The sequence below is a fragment of the Malaclemys terrapin genome, chromosome 3, assembly GCF_027887155.1.
Source record: "Malaclemys terrapin pileata isolate rMalTer1 chromosome 3, rMalTer1.hap1, whole genome shotgun sequence".
Classification (NCBI taxonomy): Eukaryota; Metazoa; Chordata; order Testudines; family Emydidae; genus Malaclemys; species Malaclemys terrapin.
In genome coordinates, this window is record NC_071507.1 from 28978650 (window position 1) to 29002423 (window position 23774).

Here is a 23774-nt window from a genome sequence, read left to right on the forward strand (position 1 = left end):
TATAAAGTTCGTGCTGCAGTGGGGTGGAATTTTATTATAATTCACCTTGGAATTTAAAATACTGGCATTGGGACTGCTAAACATCTGGTGGAGATAGAGATTACATATTATTTGAAATGTCTCCTGTATTAACAATGGTTATTTGGGAGATACAATGATTACTTAAAATAAATTGTTTCTAGTCTAATGCCAAGGCTGTGATTCAGATGATCAAGTAGCAATTTTCTAAATCAGAATTGGTTATGAGTTTGGTTTCATTATTAGGTTTATTTCTTCATAAGGTAAACAGAATAATATGTAGGGAAAACACATATTAAGTTTCCCTAATCAGACTTGTGGTGTTCTCTCCTGCTTCCAGAATGAAAGACTTTAAAAGAAAGTTGCACTTATATTCCTATTCTGAAATGTCATATGTCAAGTACCATTCCCCAGCATACTTGTATAACCTATTTCACATATTTGATATTAAGGTTTTTGACTAAAAGCAGCAGTTCTGAATTTCCTTGACCACTATCATGATGAAAATTGCCCTCCTAAGCCATCCTACAAATGTGTGCAATGCTAAGCCATTCAAGAGGTTTCAGGTATGCTTTGTAATACTGGAGCTCAATATCAGACACAAGAACCAGCTTCCAATGCATTTTAATACTGAGGCATAAATCATAAGAAGAGCACTTTTGTTAAAAAAATATGCCTGATTTTAAAAAGGAGGCTATGCATACATGTGCATTTATTTTTGCACAGGCATTTATTGCAAATGCCAATGTAAATCCATTACACATATGTTCAATAGATTTTAGATCCACTTCTGAACATACTAGATTTGCACACATACTTGCAAAAATGTATCAGCTGGTGCATGACCAAGATCATGTGAAACTCTTTCCTTCCCCGCCACTCAGTCAGGCCCAATATATTTTATTTTAACAGTAAAACAGTAAAATTATTCTTCTTCATACAACATCAGTGAGAGATGGAATTTTTGGATGACATAAAGCCCTAATGCTACCATTGTTACAGGTGGTTTAATCTTTCAGAAAGATTGCAGCTGCCAGCAGGCTGAAAAAAGAAACTTTACTCCAAAGTATTATTTTACAAATGCAGTTTATATGCAGAACTCAGTTTATACACACCACTTCATGAAGATTTACTAATATCTTACTGAGCAAAAACAAAGTTTAGCTACAATTTTCAAAACTGCTTAAGTGACATAGGCACCTAAATCTTGTTGACTTTCAATTTGATATAGGCTTCTAAGTTTCTTAGGTGCTTCTGAAAATGTTACCCTCCAACTTTCTTTTAAATACTATTCTGATTCCTAATGGGTACTGGGAAAATACATTCTAGTAGCATTCTAAGATTCCTCTAATAGAATTAAATTACAGTGATGGCCCTTAAAAAATGCTGATTGTCTTAGGTAATTTCCATGAGCATGTATGTCCCTGCTAGAGAATAAATTCTCAGCAAGAGTTTTTCCCCCATAGAAAACTCTCCTCATTTGTTTCAAGTTTTGCTCTATTGCTATCAGGGACTATGGACCTTGAACACAAGCCCCCAGGGCACCCAAGCACTAGCAAGTGCCAATCTGCTACCCAATGCTTTGCTAAAAGCTGCTAGAAATAGAAATAGAATCCTGACAGAGGATTCCAGTCCTAGATTCTGATTGGCAAAATGCTGGGGATCCTGCTTGGTTCACAACTTCTATATAACCCAACACAAGAACCAGAAGTTGTTCATGCAACTGGGTTCTTCCTGTTAGGGCTGCTTCCCCTGTAATACCTGCTCCTACAGATTTCCTGGTAACCTGACCCTGTCTTCCTCGAGACATCTGACTCCTGGTTTGTCCTCTGGCCTGTCTTGGACTCTGACCTTCTGGTATCTGACCTAGATTGACTGCCGATTCCTGCTCTAACCACTAGGTAAGACCATCCATATCCTGGTTGTGATACCTGCAAAAGAGACTGTGTCGAGACTTCTAAACATCACTGATGCCACGAGATCAGCAGGAGGCCCGTGCCATTTAATGGAGCTGAATTGACTAGAACTTCTAAAGTTGGTAGCATCTCCCATGAGACTCTTTGAAATAAGATTCTTCAACATAGAGGAGAGAATGCTAGCTGTATTATATTTCTGCCCTACGTTTGACCAGGCTAATAAGGGACAATTTATTTTTCCCATACCAAACCCATCCTAGCCTGTCCATTCTTCCAACCCAGATCTCCACACCTTAGGAACACTTTTTAGTTACATCTACACTACAAGCTAGGAGTGCAAGCTACTTGTGTAACAATGTTAGTCCTGGGAATGGAAGACATACTTTTCATCAAGGAAGACTTGATCTCTCCAGCCTGAGAGATACTTGCCTTGAAAAAATTGAAGTCTTGGATCTTTTGGCATCAGAGAGAAGCTGCCTTTTGAAACTAAGATTGCACTATACAGTCAAATAATTGGATAAAATGGCTGGCCATTAAGGAAAGGCATGGAAAAGCTTTTAATTCATTTAAGGGTTTCATTCTTTCATTATTTGATCAAAGCAGTAAGTGAAGGAAAACTCATTCTAGAATGCAAAAGCACCTTTACCAAAACAAGAGGGCAAGGTATGTATGTAGCAGGTAATTGAACACTGTAGTCCCTGTAATTCAGCAGTATACTCTTGTATGATTTGGGAAGGATCATTGCAGAAAGTTTTCTGAGGGTAAAAGTGTAATTGGTTATAGATCAATAAGTAATTTCTTTCAAGAAAAAACTACTCTTGTTCCTGGAAGTATCAAGGTTCTTAAATAAAAATCAAGCTAATATATTAACAAAGTTGAGATTAATCTGAGCAACAAGATTTTATATTGCCCTAGTTAAGTTTATTTCAACTGATCATTTATTTATGTTGCCATAAAAATCCAGATGCTTTCAATTTTGATTGCTAGCTATTTCCTTTAAGGCAACTGAAATTACTTTTCTAGACTTCCCAGCGTGACAACTGTGTTTTCTACTGAAAATTTATCTCTGCACAGTAATGGTAGAATCAGTGGACTCCTTTTAGTATTAACAATGAGTATGCTCAGTTGTGATCATTGTAATTCCCCCAACAGATTTCACCTGAAATCCTCCTAGACTAAGGCACCTTCCTCTGACATTGCTAAGTCCTGTTTCATGTAATTAGACTGAAGCAAATAGCTATATTTGTTTGGGTATTACAGTGCAATTTTTAATTGAAAAAGCCATATAAAGGAGTGCTATATAAAGGCATTTGGAGTATGTCTGAAGTCCTGAACAGAACTGTATATTATAAGCCATAATCATTTAATTCATTATTGATCTTATAATTATACAACAATTTTAGATAAAGAATAGTTAATAAACTGCAATACTTAGACTATAAAAAGGTATGATCATTCAAGACATATATAGAAATAAGTTTCAATTTGTTGGTAATACTTACAATATGCAGCTCTAAATAATCTCCGAGCCCAGTAGAACTGTCTACTCGTACCAAAACTGCTTCTTTTTGAACAGTGCTAAACCCTATTGCCAGTCTGTCAGCACGAGTGCTTGGCCGATCATTAGGAGGCCACGTGTATGTGATTTGTCCACCACCTTTGCTAAAGATATATGTTGTTCCCGCTGTAAAACAGAAATAAAACCATTTAGTTCATTTGCACCAGTGTCAAACTGCATGGCAAAAAATGTGCTCTACAACAATCAAAATGCTCTCTATAGACAACTGAACTGCAAAAGTGAAACAAAGCTATATCACAGTTTGGAGGAATCTTAAAATCTGCCAGCAAAATTTTTTACAGCAAACTAAATATTATTGCTTTTTTATACAATACAGTCCATGCAGAATACAGTATAATTGCATAGTATAATTCTAAGGACCATGGACCTGATTCAGGAAGGCATCCCTATTCAAGAAAGCATTTAAGCATGTGCTTAAAGTTAAGCTCATGCTTACCCGATTTCCTGATTCTTCCTAAATCAGGACCCAGGTGGAGAAGAAATCATGTACGCCAGTTATTTCATGATTGACTAAAGATACAACACCATATATCCATCTATGCAATGAAAATGGCATGCAAGATATGATGTGTCATCCTGCACAATGAAGCAAAATGTAACAAATATATTCAGATACAACTTTTATGAGTATAAGTTTTATCGGCTTGTGACAGATGAGATAACTAATGGAAGGGCAACGGCATGCCTCTAATGGATAAACAATCTATTCAGCATTGTCAATCATTATGTGCAGTAATCAGCAATATATAAAGTTCTAGTAGAGAGCTTCCAATGGCAGAAAGATTTCCATGTTGTTCACAGGACCAAATATGCACTTATAAAAGCTAGGTTCTGTATGAAACAAATCTTAGGGTTCTATGATCAGATAATATGTTTAAAGGGCACACATTTAACTTCACCATCACTTGCACATTTTCTATGAACTAACATAGCTATTTACCCAAGAGTTTTCAATATACAAAAGTGTATCCTTAAAACAGCGTCCAATGTACATTTGATCTCTGATTTACAATGCAGTCAGAAGTAGTCCTCTTTTTTTGAATACGGAACAGGAATTTCGTAAGTCTTATATAAACTGAACACTTTCCTATAGAGCGGTGTGACAAGACGCAATTTTTCACATTTTATTGTTCAGAATTTTATTGTAATTTTGCTTTTTCCGTTCATATTGTACAGCTAGGCAAATACTACAGAAAAAGTTCTCTGAACATTCACTGGAATTTAAATTGAGGACATAGTATGGAGATGTAAATAAGAAGTATTGTATTGCTAGACCTCTATTCCATCTTCAAAGAACCATGACCTCTCCATATAGACAGCTTTGCCTGAGATCTCAAAGAAACTGAGTTACATTTTCCTTTTAAAGAATATTTCAGGTTCACTTCTGACACAACTTTTCTGCTAGTATTACCAATCTACTAATTAGCTTTGCAATTATGTGGTTCCTGTTATAATCCATTTTATAATATTATTTCCTGTTTTGTGCCATGGCCTTGAAAAAAGTGTAAAATACACTTTAACTCAACAATCCTGTCTGAGAGCTCTGAGAGTCAACACATTCTCTTGGCCTCTCTCTTGATGGCAAGTTGCCAACTGGCATCTGTTGCAAGGAAACCTGTCAGCCCTCTTTAGCAGGGACAAACAGGAGTGCGTGTGAATCATAGCCCTAGCACCTAAGGTGCTGTTTAAACTTCAAGTCAAGTCAGAGTTCTGCATTATTCTTGTGCAATGTAGGCAGCATACTGAAGGTTTAGGCAGTCATAAAGGTGGTTGCTGATAGCCATGGGTATAGGGTGTGTGGGAGAGAAGTCTGTCAAACAGCAAGAAGTCAGCTTCCATTAACTGAAGTGCTCAGTAACTGCTGTAAAGCATTTCATAATAGTAGTACAACTCGCTGCATCTCTGAAGACTGATTATATGGGTACTGCCACTTCTGGTGGTCCAAAAGCATCTGTCTATGGCACTAGTGTTAACACCTTGAGCAATGTAGTGAGTGATACAGTTCAGATTGTCATATAGTGTATGCCACATTAATTCCCCAAAGGATGGGATTTACCCTCAGTACTGTAGTATTGGGGGCTGGATCCAAAGCTCTTTGAAGTCAACAGGAGTCTTTCCACTGACTTCACAGGCCTTTGGATCAGGCCTTGAATGAGGTTCCTATAAAAAACAGCATAAATAAGGAATACAATTCTATACACTTCAGTGCTAGAGGATACTATTAGAACAGTACAAAAGATATAAATGAGAGGGAGGGGGTAATTTTCCTTTCCTTGGTGGTAACAGATGTGCTACTTGAAGATTTTTTTTAAATGAGGAAAAAGAAGATTCACCTGTTAAATGACAGTGGAGTCATATTTGTACATAATGCACACAATGGTCCCTAACCAAGTCCCCAAACCTGAATATCTCCAGACACTGACATTCTTATCTAGACTGGATCTGTGTAGTACAGATCCTAAATACTGTCCACCCAATAAACTGGTGAGCAATTCATCCCACACTACCTTTGCAATGATGTCAAGGTCAATGCTAGAAGAACCGCATAAATCAAGGCATACATTTTAAATTACTCAAAGGCTACTTTAAATTTACAAATTTGTCTTTCTGTAATTATTCATGAAGTAAGTACATTATTTTCCATCAGATCCTCCCTTTTGTCTCATTGCCCGTCACTTTCATAGCCATGCATACTAACTGAACGTCTGATAACAGGCTAATTAATCCATGTTAACAAATACAGATCCGCCTTTGTATAAGCTACACAAGAAGTCACGTTCCTTGAGTTTCCTAAGTTAATTATGCAAAAATAGCCCTTAAGCTGAGAATAGGCCATTTAGTGTTTATATTTCAAAAAAGGCAAATATAATAATGTAAAATTCATTACTCGGGGATTGATCTTAGCTTATTGTCCAATCTTTGCCATAAACTATTAAAGCATACAAAATATCTAAACAATTGTTCCAAACCAGCTTGCTTGCTATCAGATATAGGCTTGGTCTACACTACCAACTTATGTTGGTATAACTACCACATCCCTGAGCAACTTAGGGCTTATCTACATTACTCGCAGGATCGACAGGCAGTAATCGTTCCAGCAGGGGGTCGATTTATCACGTCTAGTCTAGATGCGATAAATCGACTGCCGAGCACTCTCCCGTTGACTCCAGTACTCCACCGGAGCGAGAGGCACAGGTGGAGTCGATGAGGGAGCGTCAGCTGTCAACTCACCGCAGTGAGTAGATCTAAGTACATCGACTTCAGCTACATTATTCACATAGCTGAAGTTGTGTAACTTAGATCAATCCCCCCCTTAGTGTAGATCAGACCTTAGTTATCCAACCTAACTCCCGGTATAGACAGCACTATGTCAATTGGAGGGCTTCTCTCATCAACACAGCAACCACCTCTTGGGGAGGTGGAATACCTACGCTGACAGAAGGAGCTCTCCCATCAGCATACGTAGTGGCTTCACTAAATGCTACAGCAGCACTATAAATATAGATGTAACCTATGCCTGCTTGGTGTGGTTCTCTGTCCCCTCTAGTGGCACCTAGCTTAGCCAGAAATTGATGAGTTTGCTACAGCCTTAACTAAGAGCTGTGTGGCTTTTTGCTTATGCAGTAGAGGCTCATGCATTTAGCTCCAGAGGTCCCAGGTTTCATCCCACCTGCCAATCATCGGGGCCTGTTGGCATTAGATAGACAAGCTCTCCAATCCATTCAAAAACAACAGAAAAAAGCTAGTTCACTTTCCCCACAAAGACTTTTATGCTGTCTGACAAACCTTACCATTTCTTTGCTATTCTTTCAACACCGTGCCACTGAAAAATAATTAAGTTCCTTGTTCTTTTTCAGTTTATGGCATTGTTTTGTTTGGGACTCATCAGCTCAACTGCACTCAAAGCAGTGGAATTAGATTGTCAAGAGCATTGATACTCTTACCATGGTACTCAGAGCTACATGCAAGTCTGTAACAAGCAGTTTGCAGCTCTTAGCTGCACAATATACTATACCATTCTTTATGGTCTTGTGAATCAGGAAAGAGAGTTTAGAAAACATGTCCATAGAGCTCTTTGAGATTTTTAACCTTAAAGTGTGGCTCCGATGGTAATAAACCACCAGTGGTCAGAAACAGTAATGGTTTTTCATGGCTTGGGTCTCTCAAGTCCTACTTGTTTGCAAAATTCATCTTTCTGAAAAACTGTGTTCATTTCTGTATAGCCTGGCAGCAACTCAAGGCTATCTGCTTACTCATATAGTATTAAACAGATACATATTTTGTTTAGTATCCATTTACTGTGTCTGTTATTGTATATAACTGCAAAGCTTTTTCAATAGTATGACTCTAATATTGAATATGATATATTTGAATGTTTCACTCAAATCAAACAACATACCTGCATGCTTTTTACTTTCCTCATGTTCATCTCAATTTTGTGTTAAGATTTTAGGTATATTATCTTTCTGTATAATACTGTTTTTCCCATGTAATGTTGGTATTTTAATGTTTACTTTCTCCACTAAAATGGCAATGTGTGGCATATTAAATTAGGCCGAGTGGTAGTTTTATTGAGTTATGGAATTCTAGTGTATCATAAAAGGTCTAAAAATTGAAACACATAAAACTCAATAAAAAACCCTGCATTTTGTTACTTTAATAAAAAAGTAAAGTGCTTTTTAACTATTATAAAAAATCAGGTGTTAACTATACTGGTTTCAACAAAACCAAAGGGTTACCTGTCTTATACAATAAAGCAGTTTCCTTCAGTACTACACCTTAACAGCACATTTTGATCATTGCGAACTCTTACTCCCATTGGTGAGCAATTACTTGCATGAGTAATCCCGTTGAATTCAATGTGACTATTTGCTCAAGTTATAAATTCATCAATGAGAGTAAATGTTCAGTATAAATGCCCACATACACATCTACACAAGCATTATAGCAGGCACTAGTCATGTCAGCTATGGCAGAAGCTGCACAGGAGTCTTCATTTTAACCCTGTCTTGTCACATGCTCATAATCTTGGGGCAGACATTTTCATATTTGGTCTCCAACCAAAGTTGAAGTGTGGGGAAAGTTTGAGCAAAATTTCCAAAATATCTTTTTCCATTGTTTAAAAAATTATACCCATCTATTTTCAAACATAGCTATAAGCAAAGCATGACTGAAGTCAGAAACTTAAACATGGCATGATAAAGCCCTAATTGATGATGACAGCCTTTGTTTGTTTAGAGAGATGAATTTAAAAATAAACTGTTAAAAGTGATTGAAAAATCTCTTCTGAGAATGTTTAGTGGGTATCTGTGAAGACTGTAACAGAGCTAAATAATTAATCATTGATACAGGAAAGCAAATTTGCAGTGTGCTTTATAAATCGCTCCTTCTTCCCATCAATAATCCTAGTGACCATTCCCTCCCCTTCTCCTCCCCATCCCCACCACACCCCACCCCATACTTTTACCTGTCTTGTCTTGAATTTACTTATTTTGTCTCTCTTAGGACCTAACCTGTAAAGTGCTGATCACATCTTGTGAGATGCCGAGGGCACTGGGTCATCTTCCCAGGCCCAATGGCCTAACTATCTAAGGGCCTACAAGATGTTAAGTGCTCCTACGAAGTGCCGAGCACCATAACTACTACTGGAATCAGTGGGCTAAATCATATGGTCCTTATTCAGGCAAAATGCCCCCCCCCACACACACACACACTCCCCAAAGTCAGAAAAATCAGTGTGAATTTGCCTGAGTGAGGACTGAATAAAAATTGAATATGGACTTCAAGATTTGGCCCATGGGAGTTCAAGGCCCTTGACATATTCCAGGATACAATCAGCACTGTACATACTAGATCCCAATGTAGACAAGGTAAGTAAACCCAAGACAACATAAGTGTGGGGCGTAGGCAGGGACGGAATAGGCATTAGGGTTATCGATGGGAAGAAGGTGGGAAACGTACTGTAAGAAGCATTTCAAAGTAAGAACTGGAAGGAGAAGGAGAAGAATCTGAATTTAATTAAACACTTCCTTTTTGAGGACATCCTGACATATTCCCTCCGCCAGACCTGAGCAGGAGATTGACCAGGGACATGGGCTGCACTCCACAAGAGGCTGGCTCAATTTGCAAAGGGGAAATTGCAATTATCTCACTGAAACAAACACAGAGATCTCCTCCCCAGTACCAGCCACCAATGCATTATCAGAGAGTGACAAAATCTATGTACCTCCATGGGATTATATAGCATCCCAAAGGGAGCCATGGCCCTACACTTCCCTAGAATTATCACCAAAGCAGGACTAGGGTTTGACAGGTAGTATACTGCACTGTAATAATGGACAAGCTGCACCTGTGGACCAGAGACCTTGAAGAGAAATTCTGCCTTCCTGAGGCAGGCTTCCTTCTAGAGCTCATGTGGGTGTGGGTGAGCTCCACATTGCAGTTAAGAAGATGTTAACAGTCATGATAGAGAGGTTTCCCTGTTAACTAAGTTTTGTTATAAAATTTTCCAGTCCAAACATGAGTGGCAGGAATAGTGGTAGTTAAATCCTCCCTCCATGCAGAACAGATACTGCAATTAGTAGATACTATATGGCCTAACATGTATGTTACAAGTTAGTTTCATTCATGCCATCACAAATGGTTAAAACAAAAGTTATAGCTACTTCGTAAGACTTTCCAATTTAATAGCCATATTCAGATACACTTACTCAAGTTGAGTAGAATCTTTCTCCCTAGTGTGGATGGCTGTTCTAGGTGATTTTCTGTACAAAATGAAAGCCAAGTAATTTGGGTTAGGTAATATCTTTTCTTGGGCCAACTTCTGTGAGTAAGAGATACAAGCTTTCAAGCTTACACCAATCTCTTCTTCAGATCTCTGAAATGTACTCAGAGCGTCACCACTAAATACAAGGTGGAACAGATTGTTTAGCATAAGAAATTAACACATTTCCAAGGACTGTTCAAGGTGAAGTGGCCAGTTAACCCCACAGACACAGGGGAGAAAGAAGAAAAATGAAAGCCATGAATAATAATAAGCCATAACTCCGGTGTCTCTATTCAGTCCGTGACTTTTAGTGTGTAGCAAAGTTATGAATTTAAGTTCACAGGCTCATCTTTTGAAGATGTTGTGCAGATTCCTTTGAGGACAAGAACTGATTGGCTGGATAGGGAGTAGTTGCTTTGTGAAAAGTGTTCACCTACAGGTGATATGATATTTTTGTCTTTTATCACTTTTCTGTGTGAGTTCATCTGAGAGCATAGTGATTGTCTCATTTTACCCACATAGTTGTTATTGGGGCGTTTAGTGAACTGGATGAGGGCCACCATATGTTGTGAGAGGCATGTGTAGGACCCATGGATCTTGAAATGTGTGTTGCAAGAGGTCTTCATCATCATAGCAGTGGATATATGTCTACAGGTTTTACATCTGTTGTTCTGGCAGGGTCTGGTGGAACTTTGAATGAGTGCAGGGGTTGGCAACCTACGACACGCGTGCCAAAGTTGGCATGCGAGCCGATTTTTCCTGGCACGTGGCATGGGCTGAGCTGCTCAGCCCCGCCGCCACTCTGGAGTTCCCGCTGCCAGCTGCCGGCTCCTGCGGGACCCACTGCGGGTCCAACTCAGCCCCTGCTGCTGGCCTGGGGGGAAGAAACCCCAGGCTGGCACCAGACTGAGACCCCGGCTGGCAGAAGCTGCTGGCAAAAACCCCAGAGCCGTGGCGGGCTGAACTGCTCAGCCCACCCCGCTCTGGAGTTCCCGCTGCTGGCTCCTGCCAGCTGGGGTCGCGCCGTGGGTCCCACTCAGCACCCGCTGCCGGCCTGGGTTAAGGAACCCCAGGCTGGCAGCGGGCTGAGACCTCAGCTGGCAGGAGCTGGGGGCAGAAACCCCAGAGTGGCGGCAGGCCGAGCCAGTCGCTGCTCTGAGGTTCTGGTTGCTGGCCCCTTGCCAGCAGGGGTCTCTACCGCGCAGCTCCACTCACCTTGCTTCCGGTTGGAGGCTCTTTTGCAGACAGGGTCCAGGCCTCCAGCCCTGCTCAGGCCTACCAGCCACCTACTCCACTCACCTCAGCTGCCAATCTTGGTTTCCAGCCCTTGCTCATCCTGCTTTCGGGCCTGGAGTCCCAGCAGGCCACCCTTTACGTATAACACTAGTTTGGTTATATATTATAGACTTATAGAGAGACCTTCTAAAAAGCGTTAAAATGTATTACCGGCATGCGAAGCCTTAAATTAGAGTGAATAAATGAAGATTCGGCACACCACTGCTAAAAGGTTGCCGACCCCTGAATTAGTATGTCCTACTCTGTGAGAAGCTTGCTTCTGATGATAAGCTTGGATAGGTTTGTGGGGAGGGGTTGTTTGTAGGCCAGTTATTATTACAATCTGTAACCCACAAACCCCCTTGTCCTCAGTTTATATTTTTCCCTTCTCCTTTTCTCCCAATGACTGTAGGGGTTTTAAAGGCCACTTCACCTTCAATGATCCATTGAAATATGTTTCAGAGTGGTAGCCATGTTAGTCTGTATCAGCAAAAGTAACGAATTTATTTGGGCGTAAGCTTTCATGGGCTAAAACCCACCATCACCTGCATCTCGAGACTAACAAATGTATTTGGGCATAAGCTTTCAGATGCATCTGATGAAGTGGGTTTTAGCCCACGAAAGCTTATGCCCAAATACATTTGTTAGTCTCTAAGGTGCCACAAGGACTCCTCATTGTTTTTGCTTGAAATATGTGTTAGCTACTTATGCTAAGCAATCTGTTCCACCATGTATTTAGCTGTGACACTCTGAGCAACTCTCCTAGACCTGAAGAAGAGCTCTCTGTAAGTCTGAAAGCTTGTCTCTGTCACCAACAGAAGTGGGTCCAATAAAAGGTATTACTTCACTCACCTTGTCTCTCTAATATCCTGGAACCATCACAGCTACAACAACAATGCATATAACAAAGTAATACCATATTATTTTGCACCTATATGGAATTCATATGTTAAGAAAATAGTGTATTTCTAAAATCAGAGACTGCTTTAAATGCCACATTGCAGTCAACATGAAAAATTCTAGTCCATTATATTTCTATTTAAGGTAACAAGGATAAAACACGCCTTTCTCTGAGAGCTTGCCAAGCAGTCAGGTGGAAATTAAAAGTCAAATATCTATAAATAAGAGTGCATTTTAGTCCTCCTACAGCCTTGTCAACAAATAATTTGTTAAGGATAAATTTATTGAACAATTTCTACAGATGTAGATGTAGAAATTGTGCTTTGGAGCAAGTGCATGATGAGGATATGAGAAGAAAAATATTTTAGGAAGGATACTATATAAAAGCATCTATCAGACTCAAGGATTAAATCAGAAAAAATCAAATGCACTTTTAAAGACAAATAGGACTGTTACAGCCAAAAATTCTTCTTGCATTAGAAACTGTTAGAGGTTTCTAATGTATTTTTACCTCCTGCCACAGTAAACTCCATTAATATAAATGACAGTTGCATTTGTGGGACAAGAGGAATATGCAGTCCACTGATTGATTTTTCCTGACTTATTAGTTGTGCCAGAAGCTCATATGCAAACAGAATGTAGTTAAGGCACTGGCTAGCTGAAGGGATTTGTAACAGGATTGAAGACTAGGATACCAGTTCAAATCTTACCCATGTTAACAGCAACCAAATGTTGTTACCATCTGTTGATGACCAATATAAAATGAATTGATGGTCCTGGCTCAGGGAGCTTGCAAGCTCCACAGACCCACATGGCAAAATTTGGAAATTTTGTAAGCTAAATAATTCTAGTTGAAGGAACTTTAAAGCTCTGATAGCAAAACTAGTGAAGCTTGTACATTTCAAAAGAACTGTTCATGAATCAGATTCTGCACAGAACTTGTTACTAGAGCTATACAAATAACTGATTTTTCAGTTTTCTATCCAAACTAAAAAAGTAAGAATAATTTTAGTTTTCACTTTTAATCTTGAATATTGAAGTAAAATTCAAAATGAAAAGTCCTTTCAAATCAGAAAATCAAAACATTTAGTTTCAGAAATGTCAAAATGAAATATTCCAATTTTTCTATTTTGTTTTGTTTTCTAACCAAAACAATTTGGAAACTTTTATATGAATTCCTGATATGTTTTGGGTCAACTCAAATGTGCATTTTTCAGTGAAAAGGAAGTTTTGTCAGAAAAAAATTGCCCTGCTCTTCTTGTTACACAACAGTAGCTCTGGCCTGACAGAAGTATTTATATATCAGAGAATCTGAACCGAAGGGTCTGTAGAAGAAAAACTGAACTACCATTTCAGGTTCCTCATCATTATTTATGTATTTATTTATTGATTGATTTATGTAGTGCCATAAATGTTCACTGTGCTGTGCAGACAACATACAAATATTTCCAAAAATGGGTGCCTAAAATTAGCCCAATGAGTCCTTATTTAGGCATTAAAATAAGAGGCCTGATTTTCAAAAGGTGGTGAGAACCCAGTAACTCCAACTGAAATTAATGGGCACTGCTGAATCCTCAAGTGCCTTAGAAAAACAGCCCTCCTATTTTGGTGCCTAAATAAAGATTTGGGTACCAAAGTTTGAAAATGCTGACCTTACTTTATTCTACCTAGCTTTCTATTGAAATTATTTTTGTTTAAACTATCGTTTCTAAGTTGAGGACTTAATTATTTTTGTTTTGGAAACAGAGTTTTAGTTGTCTTGTAATTACTATGGCTATCTTTTTATAGCATCCAATTACCCATCTTTTAAATGTCATTGTATCGTTTACCTTGCTCTAGAAGTACTTCCCATATTTTATGATGTCTCCAGAGTAAATTATTTTGAAGGCTCTTACAAGTAGTACCCTTCTTGGAAAAAGAATATAAAACATACATTGAAAAATGAAAGTGCTGCTAAATTGAAGCCTGTTGTCTTCTCTGAAAGCAGTGGTACAAATACATTATGAGGGTTAAATGTTGGTTCAAGAGCAAGTAACATTACTAGTAACATATATATATCAATGACAATGTCTATCTTAGACAGTTTGCTGACATGAATCTTCCTTTTAAAGAAGCTAGCTGTATCATGTACATTGTACAATGAAGGTTGCAATTGTTTCCTAGCAAGTATGATGAACAATCTAACTACACAATATTCTATCTGATATAGTGCTAGGCCTTTCTATCAATAATAATTATTAATAATAAGGTTAATAGATGGAATAGGCTTGTTGCATGAACAACAACATTTCTGAACCTTTAATTGTAAGTGGACTTTCAGCCTGGAAAATCTGAATAGAATGAGAGAAGCCTGCAAAGTATTTCTTGATCTTGTAACCAACTGAAAATGTGAAAACACCAACCTGTCTGCTTCTAACAAAAATAATTGGTAGGGATCTCAAATCTTTGACCCACAACCCCACTTAAGTGCCTATGACAGAAAACAGAAGGATCTAACAGTGAAGCAGCTGTCAAGTGGGTCTCAGTGACAGAAAGCAACACTGATGAGCAGACTATGTATGGGCCACTGGATCCATGATTATGCAAATCCAATGACTCTAACCACTTGAGGAAGTTGTGTGGAGAGGATGTGTCTGCAATTCCAGCCCTTTGACTGCAGTGACCAGGTCGGTGAGCTTTAGTGCAGTACATCTTCTAATACTTCACCTGCAACACTTCCCAATCACTTTAGCTTTATGTGGGTGAAGTGAATTTTACTCTTTAAACATAAGCACACTCAGACATTAAGTAGATTGTACTAAGCTATCTCAATCAAATGAACAATGCAGCAATCAGCTCATATTTACTTTTCAGCAAATGCATATTACATTACATTTTCCAACTAGAATGCAAGTCATTCTCTGAGATTACCAGCTGCAATAATTTAGCTATGTCACTTAACTGGTCACCTCCATTAGCTATCAGGATGACTATCTGAAGTTTTTAATTGCTGGCTGATAGCATTGTATTGCCTACTTTAAATAAGCACAAATATGCTCAGCCTTACACAATTCATTTGATTTGCAGAGTAACAACTGAAGAAATTGAGCTTCTAAATTTACAAACCAAATATACTCTTCATCCTCATTGTGAATACATTTCACATAGAAAATTATTGGTTAAAGAGCCAAGGTGTAATACAGAAAATATCTGGTTGGATCAAAAACAAGTTCAGTAACCAGAAACAGCAAGGAGCTATAAATGATACTCTACCTGGAAAGACTTCCCAGTTATTATGCCAAACAATGGTTGTGAGACCTTAGAACTTGCTTATGATACCAAAATTGCACATAAAACAAACAATGGTCAACAGTGAAAACAGATTCAATGGTATCCGGACCTCTAGCTGACTAGACCTTCACTATGAAAACTAAAGGGGGCCAAGCAGGTTGGACCAATTAGCTTTTTCCTCCTGACCAATATTCCTCCTTATGTCTTACCACATAATGGATTTCAAATTGTAGTCTGGCACAAAAATGTGACATGGTTTGTCATTATGATAATTGCTACCGTTCTTCTTTGGAAAGTCCTTTTGCTGCAGTTTGTGAGCGACAGCTTAATGCCAGATTCAGAGGAACAAGAACTGAAGTGATAAATGAGCATATTATGTTTTCAACTATTTGTTTACATAGTTCTAGTCATTAAAGAGCATGGTTTAACCACTGAAGCTCATAATGGTTTACAATGAAACTAGTACAGTATTTCTGTTAACATCAAAATTGATATGTACTCTAGCTATCATCCCTCTGTGCCTAGATGTTTCCATAAATTAGTCCTGTATATTCCAAATTTATAGGATTACATTATGTTCAGGGGACCAATCTTAAATCTCACCAGTCTCTTATGAAGGCCTTTCATCTGTCAAAACAAGCCTGTGGATGGGGGAAAGATGTGGTATATCTTGACTTTAGTAAGGCTTTTGATACTCTCTTGCATGACCTTCTCTAAAACAAACAAGGGAAACACAATCTAGATGCAGCTACTATAAGGGAGGTGTGTAACTGGTTGGAAAACTGTTCCCAGAGGATAATTATCAATGATTCACAGTCAAGCTAGAAGGGCATATCGAATGGTGTCCTGCAGGGATCGGTCCTGGGTCCTGGGCTGGGGAGGGGACCCTTGGGCATAGGCATAGTTTTACTTCTATTTTGGGGAGGCAAGAGCTGGCGGAGCTCAAGCCAGTTCCGCACAACAGAGAGGGAGCACCAAGTCTACCCCCTGACTCACTCAAGAGGCCACCCAGCCTGTCTGGGCTGTGGGGGGGACGCAACTGTGACATTGCATTCCATATGCTTTATGAAAATATGCTTATGAATGTGAATATGATGTAACTGGAATATGTTTTATGCAAAAGGTCTCTTGTAAGGTATCATTACAAAGCTTATAAACTACTGAGTGTGTTCATCCTATTTGTTTGCATGTATTATTTCTATGTCTGGAGTTAGGAGAATAAGATATAAACATGTATTACTGAAGTAAACATATTAAGTGGAAGCCATTAAGGGTGCTTCAGAATCAATGAACTATAAATGGCTCCGTTTACTAGCAAACCTTGTAGTGTACATGTGGGCCAGCCCAGGAAGAATGAAGGCTGGGGGTCTCACAGGACATGTGACCATGTCACATGATACTGGAATCCATCTTAATCCTTTTCCATTGATGAAACAGGGGTGGGGACAAGCACAGATAGAAGATTCCTGCCTTGTGCCAAAGCTATAAAAGGAGGTGGAGCAGGACAAAAGGGGCTGCCAGTCATGAGAAAACCCCTGCTTACGACCTGAGATGTCTGCTGGATCTAACAAAGACTGTACCAGGAGAAAGGATTGGGCCCAGATTAGGAAGGAGTCTAGTCTGGGAAAGAAGCTTATTGGAACATTTTTGAGGGTGAGATTTACCTGTAATCAGTTTCTTAATGTATTAGGCTTAGACATGCATGTTTTTGCTTTATTTTGCTTGGTGACTTACTTTGTTCTGTCTGTTATTACTTAAAAGCACTTAAATCCTACTTTTTATACTTAAAAATCACTTTTGTTTATTAACAAACTCAGAGTGCGTGATTAATACCTGGGGGAGCAAACAGCTGTGCATATCTCTCTATCTGTGATATAGAGGGTGAACAATTTATGAATTTACCCTCTATAAGCTTTATATAGAGTAAAGTGGATCTATTTGGGGTTTGGATCCCATTGGGAACTGGCTGTCTGGGTGCTGGAGAGGTAACTTGCTGAGCTGTTTTTGGTTAAAGTCTTCAGCTTTGGGGGAATTGGCCCAGACCCTGAGTCTGTGTTGCAGCAGGCTAGTGTGTCTGGCTCAACAAGGCAGGGTTCTGGAGTCCCAAGCTGGCAGTGAAAAAGGATCCAGAGGTAACTTCAGCACATCAGGTGACAGTCCCTAGGGGATCTCTGTGACCAAACCCATCACAGAAACCAAAAAATATAATCAAAGGGGGGACTTAGTTCAAAAAGTTTGAAAACTGCTGAGGGGGCGGGGCAGGGTATCTAGGGGCTGTGTGAAGTGAGGGATGTGGCTCAGGGTGGGGGGAGGGGATAGCTAGGGGCTGTGTCTGGGCAGGGGGGAAGCTCAGGGTGCAGGCAGGGGAGTAGCTCAGGGTGAAGGCAAGGGGCGTAGGGGCATTGTATGTGAGTAGGGAGTAGCTAAGGATGCAGGCAAGGGGTAGCTAGGGTCTATGAGCAGATGGGGCATAGCTCAGGGAGCAGGGAGCGGATAGCTAGGGATTGTGTGCAGGCAGGGGAGTAGCTCAGGGTGCAGGGAGGGGATAGCTAGGAGCTGTGTGTAGGGAGGGGGGACTCCCAGTGGGGCTCCCGGCTTCACTGTGGGGGGTGCTGGGGCAGCCCCCCGCTGCTCCTGGCTCAGGGGCAGGAGGTATGCTGGCTTCAGCCCCACACCTCTCCCGGCTTCGAGGGAGAGTGGCACCGGCTTCAGCCCTGTACCAGTCCTGGCTTCGGAGCAGGGGGAGGGCTGCTAGCTTCAGCCCCTCACTGGCTCCGGCTTCGGGGCCGAGGGTGCACCAGCTTCAGTGCTGGAGCTCAGGGCACCGGGTTTCAGTCACGGGGCCCTGCGGCCCCTGTGAAATGGCTCACAGACTCTCGTGTTGAGAACTGCTGGCATAGAGAGTATACTTGTAGATTTTGGGGATGATACCAAATGCTTTGGAAGGTAGGATTAAAATTCAAAATGATCTGAACAGACTGGAGAAACCATCTGAAGTAAATATGATGAAATTTAATAAGGACTAATGTAAAGTACTCCACTTAGGAAGGAACAATCAATTGCTCACATACAAAATGGGAAATAACTGTAATAATATAAAGGATCTTAAGTTAAATATGATTCAACAGTGTAACACTGTTGCAAAAAATAGCTAACATCATTGTGGGATGTATTAGGAGGAGCACTGTAAGCAAGACACAAGAAGTAATTCTTCCACTCTACTCTGTGCTGATTAGGTTTCAACTGGAGTATTGTGTCCAGTTCTGGGTGCCATATTTCAGGAAAGATGTGGACAAATTGGAGACAGTGCAGAGAAGAGCAACAAAAATGAGTAAAGATCTAGAAAACATGACCTATGATGGAAGAGTGAAAAAACTGGGTGTTGTATGATTGTCACTAAAATATGCTGTGGGTTTGGGAAGCGCCCAGATACTAGCTCTCCAAAGACAAAAAACAGGGGATAACCAATGCCTGGGCGGGTGTCGAACAACCATCAACAGCCACTGTCCAGCAAGGGAACTACAATGCAATGACTCACCTACATAAGGCCACACCAGTGGTATGGTCAACCTTGCCAGTTGGTGACTCAACAATGCCCACCAGACATGCCTAGACTTGTGTTCTCTAAGCACATGGACTAAGGGTTTAAAACAGAACACAGTGGCCCCATACTTGGCCTTTCTCTTTCCCCCACCTATGCTGCAAGCAACAAAGATGCTCAGAAGACTGAAGACTCCAACAGAAGAGACTGGCCCAGTTTTGAAGGGTGAAAACTCTGTAATATGAACTGCAATATCCAGTGAGGTGAGAAAAATTGCTTAATCTCGATGTTGCCCAGTCTAATAGGGTTGAGGGTTTAGACTGCATGCTTATATTTTATTTTATTTTGGTAACTAACTCTGACTTTTTGCCTATCATTTATAATCACTTAAAATCTATTGTTTCTAGTCAATAAACTTGTTTAACTGTTTATCTTTACCAGTGAATTTGCCTGAAGTGTTTGGTAAATCTGCTCAGGTTTACAATGGCTGGTGTATATCCACTTTCCATTGATGAAGTGGTGAACCAATTAATTTGCACTGCTTGTTTTGAGCAGTGCAAGATGATATATTCCTGAGGTATATGGCTGGGAGCTAGGGAGATTTGGCTGGTGCCTTTCTCTGTGTGATTCATACGTGGCGCTGGGAGCATTCATGCAATCTAGCTGGGTGTGGGGCTCCACATGCGGTTGTACTGAGTGATAACAGGAGGGGGTTGCTGCTTGTCACCAACAAAGCATTGTAAGAGACAGCCCAGCCTGGAGAATTAAGGGGGCACAGCGGTCCCACAGACCCTGGCTGCACCCCGGGGATCCCATCACAGGAAGGTTTAGATTTTGTTAGGTAACACTTCCTAATTCTCTGGGGTAGTTATGCACTGGAACAAATTTCCTAGGGAGGTTGTGGAATCTCTGTCACTAGAGGTTTTAAAGAACAGGTTAGATATACACCTGTCAGGAATAGTCTAGTTATTACTCAGTCCTGCCTTGATTGCAGGGGACTGGACTCGATGACCCACTGAGATCCATTCAAGTCTTACTTTTCTATGATTACATTAAAACTTTTCTATTATTACATTAAAACAAAACATTAAATCAAAATGCCAGGTACCTTAGGTTGTGTGGGGAGGGGAGGGATGCTAAAGGAGTATAGGATTTTGTAATATATATATTTAAATAAAAGAAACTTTGCCTTTTAAGAGATTTGATATCTTGGAAATAAGGTCCTCTTGAAGTATTAGGGGAGATAACAAAGATCCATATTATTCTCAAATGTTGGTTGAAGTCCTCTGATAGAGGGAGCTCATGCATGTTTGATAACTGTGCCCACTCATGCAGATCTTGTAATTTACCATCTTGTACTATAAGAACTGTATGTGAATATTTAAAAATACCAGGCAACACATTCTGTGTGTTTGTTAGTGTCTATGGAAACTATTGTTTTTATCATGTACAATCTACACAATTAAATATTTTAAGTTAATCTATTTTTTCCTCTTATTTTGTGACATTTGGGACAACTTTAATGCTTCACTTTACTTTATGAGATTGCATGCTTTATGACAGCCTGGGAAAACCCCTGTGGGAAAGATATGTGTGGATAGATAAGCCATTCAAATTGTTCTACTGAGACTCAGTTTTCATTAAAAAAAGTTGATCTATAGCTCTTTGGGTTGTGAGGAAAATCTCAGAAATATCAATCCAGTGCAACATATGTAGCAATGTCTTCCTAAGTTTGCAGAGAATCTGAAACACAAGCTCTGAGGTGTGAACTGCTCATTCGTCTCAACCGGGGCTAACTCAAACATAGCATGGGAACTAGAGGTGCGGGCGATGCTGCAGCACCCCCAGGTTATGCACAGGGCTCTGCTCCCTGCGACCAGGATCCCAGGTGCTGCCCCGCACCAGGGATCCACTGCTGGCCCCATGCCTGGGGTTCTGGCTGCTGCCCAGCACCCACAGTCCCAGCTGCCAGCCCGCATCCAGGGCTCCGCTCCTGGCTCCGTGCCTGCCCTCAGCTGTGGCCCCAGCTCGGCCCCCCCGGACCCCCCTCCTGGAGACATGACCCTGCTCCCGGCCCCAGCTCAGGGAGTGAGGGATGCAGATGCTCCCGGCCCCAGCTCAGGGAGTGAGGGATGCAGACACAGGTAAGGGGGCTGGCTTTCAGCACCCCCACTGTTAAGTGTTTCAGCGCCACTGAACTCAGATGTCAGCTATGATACTTTAAATGTCAACATTGCTCATCAAAGCATAAAAGAAAGGAGAGGAAGCATTATACAGTAACTCCTCACTTAACCTTGTAGTTATGTTCCTGAAAAATGCGACTTTAAGTGAAACGATGTTAAGCGAATTCAATTTCCCCATAAGAATTAATGTAAATGGGGGGGTTAGGTTCCAAGGAAATTTTTTTGACCAGAGAAAAGACTACACACACACACACACACACACACACACATACACACACACACAGCATAAGTTTTAAATGAACAATTTAATACCGGTACACAGTGATGATGATTGTGACGCTTGGTTGAAGTGGTGAAGTCAGAGGGTGGGATATTTCCCAGGGGATGCCTTACTGCTAAATTATGAACTAGCACTCGGTTGAGCCCTCAAGGGTTAACTCGTTGTTAATGTACCCTCACACTGTACAAGGCAGCACGAATGGAGGGAGGGGAGTCAGCATGGCACACAGAGACACACACCCTGTGTGTGTGTGAGAGAGAGAGAGATGCACATTGCTCCTTTAAGTACGCTGACCCCACTCTAAGTACATTGCCTTTTTAAGTTAATCAGCAAGCTGAGACAGCAGCTGCTTCCAGGAAGCTCCCTCCGTCCTGAGCCCTGTCATGTGTCCCCCTGCTCTATGGAAGATGGGGTAAGCGGGGTGCAGGAGCAGGGGGGAGGGGGACACCCCGACATTAGCCCCTTCTTCCCCCCAGCCCTCCCACAGAGCAAGCAGAAGGCTTGGGGGAGCAGCTCCAAGGCAGAGGGCAGGAGCAGCACATGCCAGTGGGGGGAGGGACAGCTGAACTGCTGGCAATTGATAGCCTGCTGAGCGGCGACCGCACAGGGAACTTAAAGGGAATGGGAAGCTGATAGGGGGGCTGCTGGTCCACCCTGGTTCCAAGCCCCCACTAGCTAGCTGCAATGGGCTGCTCTTCCTGCAAGCAGTGGTCAAAGCAGGCGGCTGCCAAACGATTTTATAAGGGAGCATCGCACAACTTTAAACGAGCATGTTCTCTAACTGATCAGCAATGTAACAAGAAAACAATGTTAACCGGGAAAACTTTAAGTGAGGAGTTACTGTATTATGAAAACTGACACAATCTAATCAGAATCACCAGTCATTTAGGGTTAGCCACATGATTGTTTTTGTTTTCCTGAAGGAGAGCTTAGCTTTCAACAATTTGGGAACTCCTGGGTTAAAGACACATATTTTACTGCAGAATACACCACCTGCCAAATATAAAAATCAATAAATTAGGAATAATGGAAATCTGCCTGTGGAACTCATGAACTCATTCTATATTGAAATGTCTTTATAATGGAGATATCCCATCTCCTAGAACTGGAAGGGACCTTGAAAGGTCATTGAGTCCAGCCCCCTGCCTTCACTAGCAGGACCAAGTACTGATTTTGCCCCAGATCCCCAAGTGGCCCCCTCAAGGATTGAACTCACAACCCTGGGTTTAGCTATCCCTCCCCCCTTGCCCAGGAAAGAGACAAAGGGGCTGGAGAGTTTCAGTTTGGAGCTGGCTTGGGAAATCTCATTTCAATTCATAATGAATAAGTGTCCAAGTTGCAAAAACCACCTGTGACAAAGTGGGAATGTTCTTAATGTTTTCTCTGAATACTGTGTAGGTGCCTCAGTTTCCCCTATGCATTTCTCAAGTATCTAGGTGGTGGGATAAGGGGGTGTGATTGTTGCAGAGCCCGAGAGGGCCAGTGTGATGCTGTCTGCGCAGAGAATGGCCGACACCCTGTCTCCTGGCAACTGATGGCCTGGGCCCCTGCTCTGCAAAGGTGCCAACTGAAGGTGTTGGAGAACAAAGAGATTAGGTGGCCTCCTGGCCCAGGAAAGAGACAAAGGGGCTGGAGAGTTTCAGTTTGGAGCTGGCTGGGGAAACGGAGGGAGCCCCAGGGCTGGGGTCTAAGCTCCCTGCCCCCCAAGATGGACCTGACTGAGGGGGTCCTATTGTCTGTCCCTACAAGCTCTGTTTTGGACTGTATTCCTGTCGTCTAATAAATCTTATGTTTTACTGGCTGGCTGAGAGTCACGGTGAATCGCAGGAAGTGGGGGGTGCAGGGCCCTGACTCCCGCACACTCCATGACACCACCACACCCAAAACTGACAGGCATTAATGTTGGCAGCTGTGCAATGAATGACCCTGAAGATCAGCTGAGGCATATTGATGGGGCAGTATGAGAAAGCTTCTGCTGGGGACACATATAGGACCTCTGTCGCTAGGGATGTAAATCTGGCATCTTGCAAAAGCACTAAATCCACT

The 23774-nt window shown here is 41.1% G+C and overlaps 1 protein-coding gene across 16 annotated transcripts in view; it reads right to left on the minus strand.

Annotated features, from left to right (window-relative positions):
* Positions 1-23774, minus strand: part of NRXN1 (neurexin 1) — a 1243173-nt gene that overhangs the window by 337390 nt on the left and 882009 nt on the right. For all 16 annotated transcript variants that reach the window (XM_054022355.1, XM_054022354.1, XM_054022352.1 and 13 more), the window contains one exon: positions 3437-3618. In XM_054022355.1, coding sequence (XP_053878330.1) covers positions 3437-3618 — 182 coding nt within the window. The remainder of the gene's footprint in view (positions 1-3436; positions 3619-23774) is intronic.